General features: G+C 41.2%; 1 protein-coding gene across 5 annotated transcripts in view; it reads right to left on the bottom strand.

Annotated features, from left to right (window-relative positions):
- Ppp3cc (protein phosphatase 3 catalytic subunit gamma) overlaps nucleotides 1-14,002 on the bottom strand; it is a 70,220-nt gene that overhangs the window by 3,554 nt on the left and 52,664 nt on the right. For 3 of the 5 annotated variants that reach the window (XM_057786092.1, XM_057786094.1, XM_057786096.1), the window contains exons 11-13: nucleotides 3,421-3,447; nucleotides 2,344-2,425; nucleotides 1,685-1,782 (exon numbers count right to left, since the gene is read on the bottom strand). In XM_057786092.1, coding sequence (XP_057642075.1) covers nucleotides 1,685-1,782; nucleotides 2,344-2,425; nucleotides 3,421-3,447 — 207 coding nt within the window. The remainder of the gene's footprint in view (nucleotides 1-1,684; nucleotides 1,783-2,343; nucleotides 2,426-3,420; nucleotides 3,448-14,002) is intronic. The other 2 variants (XM_057786095.1, XM_057786093.1) reach the window with 1 other exon arrangement.

Genomic DNA, 14,002 nt, shown 5'->3' with positions numbered 1-14,002 from the left:
AGAGAGAGAGAGAGAGAGCGCACATTCACGAGCATGCCACAGCACACACGCGGAGGTTAAAGAGTGCAGGAGGCAGTTCTCTCCTTCCACCATGTGGGACTGAACTCAGGTAATCAAGTTTGGCAGTAAGCACCATTTATTACTCACTGGGTCATCTCACAGGCCCATAAAATATGCACCCTCAACCCAATGGTTGCAGGATTTTTACACATACAGTGTACATATCCATCTCCTCCCACCTTTGTAACTCACTGAATCTATTTAGTGCTCCGCTCATGAACATGGCTATGAAGTCATCCACTGAAGGAAGCATGGTCAACCTAAGGCCACTCCTAAAGAAACGTGCCGGGTTTTGTTTGTTTTAAAGACACTTATCCACTTTGATTTGTTACTTAATAACTAAGTAAGATTTTCTGTGAACAGTTCTGACGAGGGGGTTTTGGGGTAATATGGGTAAAAAAGAGAGTCTTGTTTATATAGCTTCTTTACTTGAAAAGTTTTGAAAATTTACTAATCCACAGAGTTGCTTTAATCTAATTTTTTTTTTTTTTAGGTTTTTGCTAGATCTTGGAAGAGCAAATCTTTCAAGGGCAGCAAACCAAGGGCAGTAAGAGAATTTTATAGATATGCTAACTTGTGACGTACATGTTTCTTCACACCTTTTGGGACTTAGTTCCAATATATTTTGTGCCTCTTCATTTCTGGTGTGAATCGGTGTTTTAATCAATTTAGGATGACTTCTGAATTTCAGAGCTCATTACTCGTTTACTGATGGACAGAGCGTCTGCTCTGAAGTTAAAGCAACAGGACCAGTGGGTGAGCAACAGCCCACCGTATCAATATAGTACAACTTCCAACAGGTAGGGGAGCTGCTTCTGATTTGGAGCTACCATGATAAAAACCACAGTAAACATCCTTATGTAGTATCCTTTCTGATAGACACGCATGCTAATTCCTCTTGGATATTTCACAGTGTGGGTACAAATATGTTTTCCTTTACTGGCAATCAGCTGGTCAAAGTGGTTGAGTCTAGTTATAAGCCCACTAGCCTATATCTAGTCCAGTTCTCCAGAGATACTTGAGCTTGTCGATTTTTTAATTTCAGTCATTCTTATGGGTATATAGTCATATTTCACTAGACTTTACATTTATCTTCCAGATGAGTAACTATGCTAGGCATCTTCATAGATGTTTACTGGCCATCTTGAAATCCTCTTTGGTGAAATAAACTGAAAAGATCACTGGGCTATATTTTAAATTTATTTTTTCTTATTATTTTTTGTCTATCCTAAAACAAGGCCTTTGTCAGACATAGATAACGCAGAAATATTCTTATGGTGTGCCTTTTTCTTATGTACTTTCATAAGCATAATTTAATTTTAATAAACTTTACTTTCTTTTAAGGTCAGTACTTTCTATCTCTTATTAAAGACTCTGCCTACTACAATGCCTATTCTCTACACTTTTTTTTACTGAGTTTGTTTTAACTTTTGCATTTAAAGGCCAACTACTCTGAAATATTGTGTATGTGTGTGTGTGTGTGTGTGTGTGTACAGGAAAAAATAAGGGTCAAGATTCATCCTCCCTTAGATAAATATCCATTGCTCTAGTATCAGGTTCTAAATAGAGTCACTGATGGCTGGTAATGGGGCAGGCTTTTTGGAAGGGGCGCGTTCATACTCACCAGTCTCAATGGTCTGCTTTCCTCCAGAGAGGACCCCCAAGGGGAGTGTGCCTGTGGGAGTGAGGCCCTTGAGGGTTAGCACACTCTCACTCTCCTCCCTGCAAAGGAACATGGAAGCCCTGGTTAATGCCAGGGAGCCTCAGCACAGCTGGGCAGTGACATCTGAAGGAGAGTAACAGAGAGGCAGCAACAGATGAAGACAGGCCCCGACCTGCATCTGACCCAGGGTTTCTGCAAACACTTCAGATGCAAACAGTTAGCCAGGCACTGTTCCCCACACTTTATCCCGTTTGACTCAGCTAACAACATTTGAGCTAGGTCCTATTATAATCTCTAGTTTATAGACAAGGAAACTTAAGACCCAGAGATTAAACCCAAGACAACACAGGTAAGGAAAGCCAGAATTTGAACATGGGGAATCTGGCTCTAAAATCCACATCAAACCTCTACATCTATGCCAGTACCAAATGAATGGTTTCCAAACACTGTTACTTTCCCATGGAAGTTTAGTTCAACCTGCACTCAACCAGAAGTACTACACTCAACCAGAGGACTCGCAGCTCTAGCACCAGACGGCAACCTTAAAAACACCACTCTAAAGCTATCTTCAACCTACTTTCCAAAAGCCTTCAGCCCACAGTGTAATGACAGAACCTTACCGAAGAATCGAAAAGACCCGCGCCATTTTCCCAATGGCTCTGATTTTATTCTTGATGACTTCTTTTCGAACTGAAGTGCCTCCTTAGAAAATACAAAGAACAAGTGAGGTTAAAGGGATGTGGTTAACAGGACAGCGTTTTAAAATGCAGGATGGAGTGTCTTTTGTAGTTAAAGAGAAACCACAAGGACAAAAAAGAATCAAAGCCTAATTTTTTAAAAAAACAATAACCTGGAGGTGGTGGGGCGCGCCTTTAATCCCAGCACTCAGGAGGCAGAGGCAGGCCATCTCTGTGACAAAGAGAGTTCCAGAACAGCCAGGGCTACACAGAGAAACCCTGTCTTGAAAAAAAAAACAAAAACAAAAATCCCAGGAAGTTGCAAGGAACAAGAGGAACACACCAGAAAATAAGAAATGAAGAATGAATAAAGGGGCCACAAAAAGACACCGAGTCATCTATGGGCGGGGAGCAGAAAGTTGTGTAGGTCTGAAATGCTGAACACAGTGAAGGATGAAACAAAGACACAAAGCTCACAATGACAAGCCGCTACAAGCCACGATCTCTTTTGAGAAAGCTACGTGCCACCTTTGGATGCAGGTCTGGTCTGCCAAAGGGAGCAGCTGTCCTGAACTCAGGAGGGCCGCTTTCATCTCTCATCTCCACCAATCACACCAGTCATTATCTGTTTCTTCGGGATCTGCCAATGACTGTGACACACAGATTCCCAGGATGGGTAAGGCATTTTAAAAAGCAACACTGAAAAGTTAAAGTAAGACTGTATGGCCTTTTCTTACTTAAGATTTCAGAAATAGCCCAAACATGAAAGGTAAGATCCAGGCGAACACCAGGAGATGGCATCCAAAAGTCAGACAGAGAAACACAGGCTTTCCTCCCTCTCTCCCACCTCCCGATGCTGCTGGATCAAACAACTGGTTCACAGGAACCAGCTGTTCCTACTGAGAGGGAGGGTGGGAAGCCATGTGAAACTGCTCCACTACCAATTCAAAACGACTAGCCAATCAATGGCGGCAGAGCAGATAGCAAGGATTTAGCTCACGGCACATTTCCATTGGATACCTTTCGGACAGCTTGAAATGTAGTGATCTTCACAGAGAAGAGACACCAAGAAATAAGGAGATGGAGACAGACACATGAGAGGAGGGTGCGAGTTACATGGAAGAGAAGAAAATCGGAGTGAAGGGCATGGAGAGGAGCAGGCTCCATGAGCGCTGATGCAGACTCCTTTTCTGTCCTTTCTTCCCTTTAACAATTTAACCGTTCATACCAATTCCCATCTAGTATTATCCAACCTCCCCCATCAGGAAAATAACACAAAGATACTATTTGTGGGACAACACAAAGGACAAAAACAACGGCCAGAAGAGTTTGCAGATCTAGCAGGAACACTGCACTGCTGTTTGACGTGCTAGCACATCTCATTTCCAGGAGACATTTTCCTTTTTATGCATTTAAGCCTTCAGGGTTCCACCTTGTTCTCTATAGCTACTGTCTCCTAAAGACTTTGCTTAGGGACCTGCTGATCCTCCGTATTCACTCATGATTAAGACAGGGAGGGAATCAAAAGCTTTTAGAGCTGGGAAAAGGCAACTGATAGCTCCGAGCGTTGCATTCTGGGCCTCTGTTAGGGAAATGAGTTCTTATTGGGTCATTTATGCTCCAGAACTCCTTTAGTTTTAGCGATCAGCCTCCAGACTTAGAGAGGCCACCCGAAGCAAAGGAGATTAACAGCTCTTTCAAAGGTTCTTGCCTATTTCACTTGGGTGAGCTCAGTGTCCCTGCCTGCTCCTCTATTCTCAGTTCTAGCAACTGGTACTGACATTCAGCACCCCCTAATTACTAAATAGGGCATTAGTGCCTCCAAATAAACTACATGAATTCACTAATGCATTTAAAGAATAACCTGTTACCTTGCTCCATTCCTAGCCTTAACAGTGGATGCACCTTTCTTTACAGCAGGAAAAGATCTTTGGTTTGTTTTTTGTTTGTTTCTTCTAATTAGCTTTTTAAGTTACCACCACATGAAGTAGCAGGCCTCATCCAGGCATGTTTATACATGTGCTATTACATGTTTTCTAACTTGCCTCCTTCCCCACTGTCTTCCGATTAATTTGTTTTCTCAGCTCCCAAAAGTTCCATCTTTCCCTTTTTGTAGGCATATAATTTTTCAGTTTTTTACTATGAAGCACAGTGAGTTTTCTGTACTTTACACTATATGATTTGTTAAGAAGCACATGCCTACAAGACTCATCACTTAGGGCAGTCATCAATGTTGCTAAAACCCACAGCACCTCCGACGCCTGCAGCCTCTCCTGTCTAGATAGATGACATCACTCTTTCACTTTTCATTGGGATTTTTTTCTTCCTGCTCTGTGAAAGTTTTACTATGTAGGAATGCATCTATATGCACTATAGTTTTTATTGTTTTTAGAGACTTCTATTTATCTTCTCTTGGTGTGCACACTCAGCAGGAGATCAAATGACAAATTGCAGGAGTTGTTCCTTTTCTTCCACTATGTGGGTCCCAGGCACTGAACTAAGGTCCTCAGGCCTGGTAGTGGTTTTCAGGTTTGGGATTTCACATAACTGGACAATTAAGTATTGGGGCGGTTGGCTTATTTTATCCAACATTTTGTTTGTAAGACTCATTCACTTAGGGGCTGGAGAGATGGCTCAGAGGTTAAGAGCATGGCCTGCTCTTCCAAAGGTCCTGAGTTCAATTCCCAGCAACCACATGGTGGCTCACAACCATCTGTAATGAAGTCTGGTGCCCTCTTCTGGCCTGCAGACATACATGTAGACAGAACATTGTAAAATAAATAAATAAATAAATAAATAAATAAATAAATAAATAAATAACTCATTCACTTATTCACTGTGGCCCATTGTTATTATCACATATGGTTCCACTGCAGCACTATGCTACAATTTTGTTGTTTTGTTTTTAAAACAGTCTCTTTACATAGCCCTGACTATTCCAGAACTAAGTAGACCAGGCTGGCCTCCAACTAAAAGAGATCTGCCTGCCTCTGCCTCCCAAGTGTTGGGATTAAAGATATGTGGCACCATGCCCATCCACTATGCCACAATTTACCACCTGTACTGCAATGATCATTTGGGTTGTTCTAACATAACCGCATGTGGTGCTCTTGTATGTATTTCAGTGCATCTGTCTTTGCTGCACATAAGCACATTTCTGGTCTGTTCTTAGGATATAAAAATGCTCAGTTCTGGACCATGTGTATTAAAGTGGAATTTAATAGACCTTCTATTAAAGTGGAATCTACTGAATTATACTTTTGTGTGTGAACATTCCAATTACTACACGTGCTGGCCAACACTAGACAAGACTCATCTTTAATTCTGGCCAGTATGGTAAGTATGAAATATTACCTGTGGTGGTTTGAAAGAAAATGGCCCCCAAAAGAAGTGGCACTATTGGGAGCTATGGCTTTGTTGGAGTAGGTGAGGTCTTGTTGGAGGAAGGATGTCACTCTGGAGGCGGGCTTTGAGGTCTCATATGCTCATGCCAGGCCCAGTATCTCACACACTTCCAGTTGTCTGCAAGATGTGCTCTCAGCTCCTTCTCCAGCACCATGTCTTCCTGTACACCACCATGTCCCACCATGATAGACTGAACCTCTGAAACTGTATGCCATGCCATTAAATCTTTTCCTTTATAAGAGTTGCCATGGTCATGGTCTCTTCACAGCTACAGAAACCCTAAGACATATTCCATGATTTAATTTGCATTTTTATGATTACTAACATGACTGAGTATCTTTTCATATTTTTTTGTTAACCATTTGGAAATTCTTTGTGATGTGCCTATTCATACCCCATCATCTTAATTGGTGGTAATCCAGTCTTTTGTCAGTGGGCCATTTGTTGGCTTGCTGTCCTGTCCTTCTGGGCAGCTTGCCTTTTCATATGTTGACAGAGTCTTTGAACAAACAAAAGCATTTATCTTTATTTTACTTTTAAAGATATTTTGTTTTATGTGTATGAGTGCTACCTGCTGATATGTAGGTGTACCACATGTGTACAGTGCCCTCAGAGGCCAGAGGGGGCCTCACATAAGATCTCTGTCTGGATCAGAGATCCAGAGATTGCTGGTGGCCGCAACCATGTGGGTATAAGAGCTGCTAGTGTTCTTAATCATTGAACCATCTCTCCAGTTCTAGTTCTTGCTTTTAATTTATCCAATTTATTAATAGTTTTCTGGATGGCTAGTGTTTTTTGCATCCCATTTAAAGAATTTTTCTCATTTCAAGGTTATCAAGTTAATTCTATATTATAAATACTACAAATTTCATTACTAACATGATACTCAGTCATGTTAGTAATCATAAAAATGCAAATTAAAGATACTCAGTCATGTTAGTAATCATAAAAATGCAAATTAAATCATTGTTGTTTGTTAAGACAGGGACGCTGGGCAGCAATGGTGGCACACGCCTTTAATCCCAGCACTTGGGAGGCAGAGGCAGGCAAATGTTAGTGAGTTCAAGGCCAGCCTGATCTACAAAGAGAGTACCAGGACAGTCAGGACTGTTACACAGAGAAACCCTGTCTTGAAAAACAAAAACAAAAAATAACCAAACCAAAAAAACGGTCTTTTTGCCAAGCTCAGGTTAACCTGAAATTCACTACATAAGCCAGGCTGGCCCAGTCCTGAGTGCTGGGATGAGAGGCGTTCATCACCAATTGTTCTTATTTATCAGTTTGTTGCTGTGATGGTAGCAAATCTAGATAGCGGCTCAGGAACTCACAGGTGCTAAGAAAGTTCTCCACTCTGGAGCCACATCCTCAGCCTGCTCTACCTTTCATATCTCAATGAAATAGAAAGCCACAAAAACAAGTATTCTGGATCTACAAAATAAATTCCACATAGATTTTTTTTCAAAAGTGGGTGTTAACTAAGTATTAATTTTAATACCATTATTAGCCAGGTGTCGCTGGTACACACCTTTAATCCAGAGTTCAAGTCTAGCCTGGTCTATAAAGTGAGTTCTAGGACAGTCAGAGCTACACAGTAAGACCATGTCTTAAAAAAAAAAAAAAAAAAAAAGAACAGAAAAGAGAGAGAGTCATTCTACAGTACCACCTCTGATAAAAATCAAGGTTTAATTCTGGATTCTCTAATCTGTTTTAATGCTTATCTACCCTTGAATTAATCATTTTAATTACTGTAGCTTTACAGTAAATCTTGACATCTATAGAGCAAGTGCCCCTATGGTATTCTTTAAACCTTTAGCCATTTCCCTATGAAGTTTAGAATCAATCAAGGCTAGGTGGCTATGCTTGCTAGTTTTGTGTCAACTTGACACAAATTAGAGTCATCAGAGGAGGGAACCTCAATTGAGAAAATACCTCCATAAAATCAGGCTGTAGGATTTCTCTTAATTAGTGATTGACAGAGGAGAGCCCAGCCTGGATTTTATGAGAAAGTCATAAGGAGCAAGCCAGTAAGCAGCACTCCTCCATGGCCTCTGCTGGTCCCTGTACTGCTTGAGATCCCATCCTTACTTCCTCTGATGGAGAACTGAGCAAGTACATGCTGAATCAACCCTTTCCTCCACAGGCTTCTTTGCTTCTGTTTCCTCACAGCAGTAGTAACCCTAATGGAGACAAATTGGTACCAGGATAGTGCGGTATTGCTGTGACAGACCTGACCATGTTTTCGGGAGGATGGTGGAAGGACTTTGGAATGTTGGGTTAGAAAAGTCATTGAGTGTTGAGAGCTCAGTGAGCTGTTCTGTAGGAGTTTGGAAGATAAGCTATGTTGAGAGCTGTGCAGAAGATGGAAGCCTGACTTGTGACACTGCATAGGGAAGCAAAGACTCTATCAGGCCTTTGTGTATCCGTGATGTCTGCTCAGCTGGAGGTGAAAACTCAGCTATGATTATTAAGAGACCAGAACCACTAACATAAAACCTTTGCATTACTGGACAATCGATGCTTCTTAAGAGACCAGCATCCTTGAGGTGAAATCTTCTGGAAAGTGTTTTCTGAGAGTCAGCAGACAGGAGCTGTGTTCTAAACATGGACAAGATTGTATCTTGTACTACTGGCAGCCGAACTTGATAGTATAAGAGTGACTCAGAGGTTCATAAAGGCATGAAGGGGTCATGGAGAGCAGCTGAGACCTGGCACTGTGAGAGACCAGAAGAGGCCACTGGTGAAGGTGCAGCCTCAGTGGCAGTTAAAGGCCAGGACTGTAGGGGTCATGCAGAGAAGTTGAGGGTTGGCACTGTGAGGAGGGCCTAGGAGAGGCTATTGGTGAAAGTGCAGCCCAGTTGTAGCAGAAAACCCCAGCTTTTTGGAGATGCCAGCACCATGGGATAACCACCAAGAACCATAACAGCAGTGGAGCAGAGCCTGCCCAAGCTTAGAAGACAAAATGCGCACTGCAGAGGGCAGAGCTAGAGAAGTGACCAAAGCCCTTTGGATGAGCCCAGATGATTATGAGTGAATTCCAGACACTGAATGTTGAGTCAGTTATACTGGTGGATTTTGGTCTTGCTTGGTTCAGATTGTGACTGTGCCCTGGTTCTTCCCTCTTGAAGTGAGCAGGTAATTTAATTTTTATAGAAGCCCATAGCTGAAAGACTTTGAACTTTTAAAAGATATTTTGGATTTTTAGAGAGATTGGATAGTTTACAGAGACTGTAACATAGTTTTACTGTATTTGAATATATAAATACTGTGATACTTTTAAAGTTATGTTTTATATTGTGGTATTAATATTAATGTGCCATCTTGGAGATGAGAAAAGAAAGGTTCTAATTAAAAAGTGATGTGCTTGTGTGTCAGCTGACAAGGGGTTAGTTGTGCTGGCTGGTTTTATGTCAACTTTACACAAGCTAGAGTCCTCGGAAAGGAGGGAGATGCAATTGGGAAAATGCCTCCGTAAAACTGGGCCACAGCAATCAGTGATTGATGGGGAAAGGCTCAAACTACTGTGGATGGTGCCACTCTGGGCTGGTGGTCCTGGATTCTATAGGAAAGCAGGCTGAGCAGGCCATGAGTAGTGAGCCAGTAAGCAGTACCCCTCCATGGCCTCTGCATCAGCTTCTGCCTCCAGCCTGACAATGAACGGTGATGAGGAAGCATAAGCTGCAGGTTTCTCTGCTCATGTGTTTCATCACAGCAATAGTAACCCTAAGATAGTGGTGCTTCTGTTACTCTCCAGCCTCTGCCTCTCGCACTTTATCAATAAACCTGTTTTCTTAAACTATGATGAGATGTACATTGCTATCTTCTGTGCTACTTTTCTTCATTCCATTTTCCCTAAAACTTAAATGTTATATAACAAACTTTTTTTTCCTCTCTTTTTGTTTTTGTTTGTTTTTCGAAACAGGGTTTCTCTGTGTAGCTCTGGCTGTCCTGGGAATTCACTCTGTAGACCAGGCTGGCCTTGAGCCCTGGGATCCACCTGCTCTGACTCCCGAGTGCTGGGATTAAAGGCATGCACCACCACCGCCTGGCTAACAAACTATTTTCTTACAGCTGAACCTAGAGATTGCACTATGAATTATTACTCACTGAAGTACAATGCTAAAGGCTGGGGATATAGCTTAGAAAAGCACTGGTGTAGCATGTATGAAGCACTGATTTGATCAGAATTTATAGCTCCCCATACATTATAATTTATGTATTGCAGTATTGTTTTATACTATATTGTTGGGACCAATTGGAGTCCTGGCCTTCAGCTGTTCTTCCCTGTCTAGAGCCTTCTAATTGAAGTTACTAAAAGCTGTGCCTTGCCTAGAGGATCAGAGGATGGGATTTTCATCTGTTGGCCATTGACTGCTGGGTATTTAAGCCTCCATGGTGCTATTAAAGAAGGGCTTTTTACCAGTGAGTGGAGGTCCGTGTGTCTGTCTGTCTCTGTGTGTGTTTCCTCAACCTCCAGCCCCTTGCCCGAAGCTTGCGAACTGGATTCTAGTGCATAGAGCGCAGATGGGGGGGGGAGGAATAGAGGGGAGAGAATAGAGGGGGTGGGGGGGTGCGGCACTATATGCATGTTTTATTAGTCAGGTCTGATGGTTTCTGCACATGCTCTCTCCTCTTTTACTCTTCAGTCTTTCCTACGTTTCTAAACTACTTCCTAGTACTTTCGTTCTGCTTAAATGCTATCCTTTAGAATTTCATTTGGTATACATCTTCTGCCAATCCACTTAGGAAAAATTTTAAGGGATAATGTGGTATCCTACAAATACTTATTTCACCTTTACTGCTAAAAATATTTTTGTTGAATGTAAGATCTTTACCACCTCGAGTGTTACTCCACTCCCTCTATGAAGAACCTGTCTGTGTAGCTTCTCCTCTGGGAAATCTGCTTCTGGGCAGCTGTGTTCACATCTGCCTTCCATCTTGGGGACCTCACTACAAGTGGCTAGGGGTTGTTCTTAGTGTCACTCCCGCTTTGTTAAGGGCTTCTTCATTAAAACTCAGTGCCTTCTCGGTTCTTGGAGTTGTTTTTATCTGGACCTTTTCAAAACTGCACTTTCTCATTTTCTCTGGCACTCCAGGACACATCTGGAGTGTCTATTCATCAAATGTTCTAAGTCTCTTAGCTGTTGTTGCACCCCCTTCTCATCTCCCCTTAGCTGCTTTTATTCTCAACTACCTTCTAGGTCACTTAGTCTGTGTTTCACTTTTATCAAATTTGCTAATTTGTTATCTTATTTTTCAGTCTTATAAATTTCATATTTGACACTTTATCAAATCTGCTACACTCTTCAGTTATCTACCAACATTTTTCAACCGGGTCTTTTAAGTACTTAAACCAAGCCAAGGATGGTAGTGCACACCTCAATCCCAGGGCTCAGGAGGCTAAGACAAGTCAATCTTAAATTTGTTTTTGTTTGTTTGTTTGTAAGTTTGACCTGATGAAGCCAATGTCTGTATAATCTGGAAGGCCTATTTTTAATTTCTGCTGCTCCTGAAAATTCTTTTGGTGTAGTTTGAGACAGGATCTCACTATGTATCCCAGGCTGGCCTGGAATGTACACACACTCATTTGCTTCTGCCTCCTCTGAGTAGAGGAATTAAAGGTATATGCCTTTAATTCCAGGTTTGGCCAGAATTAATTTTTTTAATATTTTATTTATGATATAGGTAGTTTGCCTTCATGTATGTTTGTACACCACTCGCAGGCCTTGTGCCCGTGAGGAGGTAACAGAAAGTTGTTGAGTCACCATGTAGGCACTGGGTCCTCTAGAAGAGCACCCAGTGCTTCTAACTGCTGAACCACCTCCAGCCCCTGGAAGTTTGTTTTAAAGCATCCTATTTCTGTTACTATTATTGCCCATGCCTGTGTGCTGGGGGAGGTTGTGTCACAGTGTGAACACACACACAGGCAGAGGACAGCTCCGTGCATCGGTTCTCTCCTGCCTTTCTTTATGTGGGTTCTGAGGATCCAATCGAGGGCCACAGGCTCGCAAAGCAATCCCTTTTGCACACTGAGCCAAACTGCCAGCTGTTTCGGGAAATCCTTCCTCTTCCTCATTCTGCTGTTGTATCTCCTTATTTGCTTGGTTATTTCGGTTATGGCCATATACTGTATTGACAGACTGCTTATTAATATCTGACATGCTGCTATTCCAGGGATATTGTCAGGGGTTGGACTTCATGTCAAAGGCTGAAATGATGATGAAAGACAATATATTTCCTTCTAGTTTATCCTTGCTCTCACAGATTCACCCTTCAAGGTCCCAAACTAATGAGTAGAAACTTAAGATCATGTACATCCTCCTTGGGAAGTCATAAAACCCATTTTTTTAAGCTTAGCTACACAAGACTATAAAAATTGCTCTTAAACTTTTTACCTCCTCCTTTGAAATTCATGAGTTTTCAAGAAAGAAATAGTCTCAAACACTGGTTCAACTGTCTGTATTTTCTATTCTCATTTTGTAATTCTTTACTCTTTTGCCTGCTTTCATATGGATTTAAGAACTATTCAAGCTAGACGGTGGTGGCAAATGACTTTAATCCTAGCGCTTGGGAAGCAGAGACAGGTAGATCTTTGAGTCTGAGGCCAGTCTGGTCTACAGAGTTCCAGGACGGCCAGGGCTACACAGAAAAGCCGTTTCAAAAAACAACTAGCTTTTCTAGCTGTCTTAACAGGAGAGACTGAAGTAGAAATCCTTAGATTGTATTGCTTATTTAAAATCCAAGTTTTCAGACAGTGAGATGGGTTCAGGGGGTAAGGGTTCTTCCCACAAAGCTGGATGGAGTCAGAGCCCCACCCAGGGAGAAGAGAGCACCAGCTGCACACTGAAGTGGTGTGCGGAGGTCAGAAAGCAACTTGTGGGAACCAGTTCTCTTCTGCCATGTGGATCCTGGGGATGGTGCTCAGGTCATCAGGCCTGTCAGCAACGGCCTTTCTCAGCAAGCCACCTCACCAGTCCAAGAAGTTTATAATCATTTCCATTTCTACTTAGATTTGCATATCAACTTAATTAAGTAATTTTTTTTTTTTTTACATATTTCATCGTCCCTAACTTAAGCTCTTCTTTTTAAATCTTTTCAAAAGGTCTGGCTCCATTCAACCATCTCCTATCCAGAAAAGGAACTCACACAGCTACACTCTATCTGCTCACAATTCCCCATGAAGAATCTAATAAAAATCTGTTTGGGCAGTTCCTCTAGATTCCTAGAAGGCGCTATGCATTCTATACCATCGATGTTTTATATAACAGTTAAGTGAATTGCCTTGGCACAGGTCTGTAAAAAATGTGACTTGGAGGTTTGTGATCATGTGACACTGTATTTCCAGAATCTCCTGTACCCTCAGAAAAAAGTTAGAGCCTGTCTTTCAGATCAAACCACTGACAACATACTAGAAGCACCTGGCTACAAATTAGTTCAAACAGTTCTTCTAAAGGTAACAAACGAATCCACAGTGATAGAAATCATGAGAAAAAAAGCACTTAGCTACACATATAACCAATGTTACTATACACAGACACAATACAAAGATATCTTACACATCAATATGGGAAGTAAAATGTGCATATAATCCAGTAGAACTAGTAATATATGAATTGATAATCACAAAACAGAAAAAAACATGAGGAATAAACACAAGAGAATTGTTTATTAGTTACCATAAAGTATAAATGTTAATAAAAATATGTTGGGGCAAAAAAGAACAAATTAAAAACTAGGGATGGGGATTCGACTCAGTGGTAAATGCTTGCCTAGTTTGCACAATGTCTCGGTTATAGTGTTGGCACTGCAAGTGTGTGTGTGTACGCACACACAAACTGTAACAAGAAAAATAAACAGTACTAGAGGAAGCATGAGAACTATGTATCACAGAGATACAAATTAACATAGCCTTTTAAAAGGCTATCTGTATCAGATTAAGCTTTACATACTAACTGATATACATATGCAGTTTCTAGACATTTAACCTATAAAGAAGAAAATGTTACTCTCAGGTTTACTAATATTGTATTACTTCTTCCATAGCAAATATCAGTAACCGCATTATATTTATTTCTTGTTTGTTTTCCTTATAATAAAGTTAATTTATTAAGAACAAGGCATAAACAGTATTTGGCACACATCAAACATATAACAAAGACTGATTGTCCATAGAACATGTAATGATTTATCTATAAGAATT

Source organism: Chionomys nivalis, chromosome 12 (genome assembly GCF_950005125.1).
Source record: "Chionomys nivalis chromosome 12, mChiNiv1.1, whole genome shotgun sequence".
In the NCBI taxonomy this organism is placed as follows: Eukaryota; Metazoa; Chordata; class Mammalia; order Rodentia; family Cricetidae; genus Chionomys; species Chionomys nivalis.
Note: the sequence above shows the minus strand (reverse complement) of the source record. Positions and strands in the feature narration are given on the sequence as shown.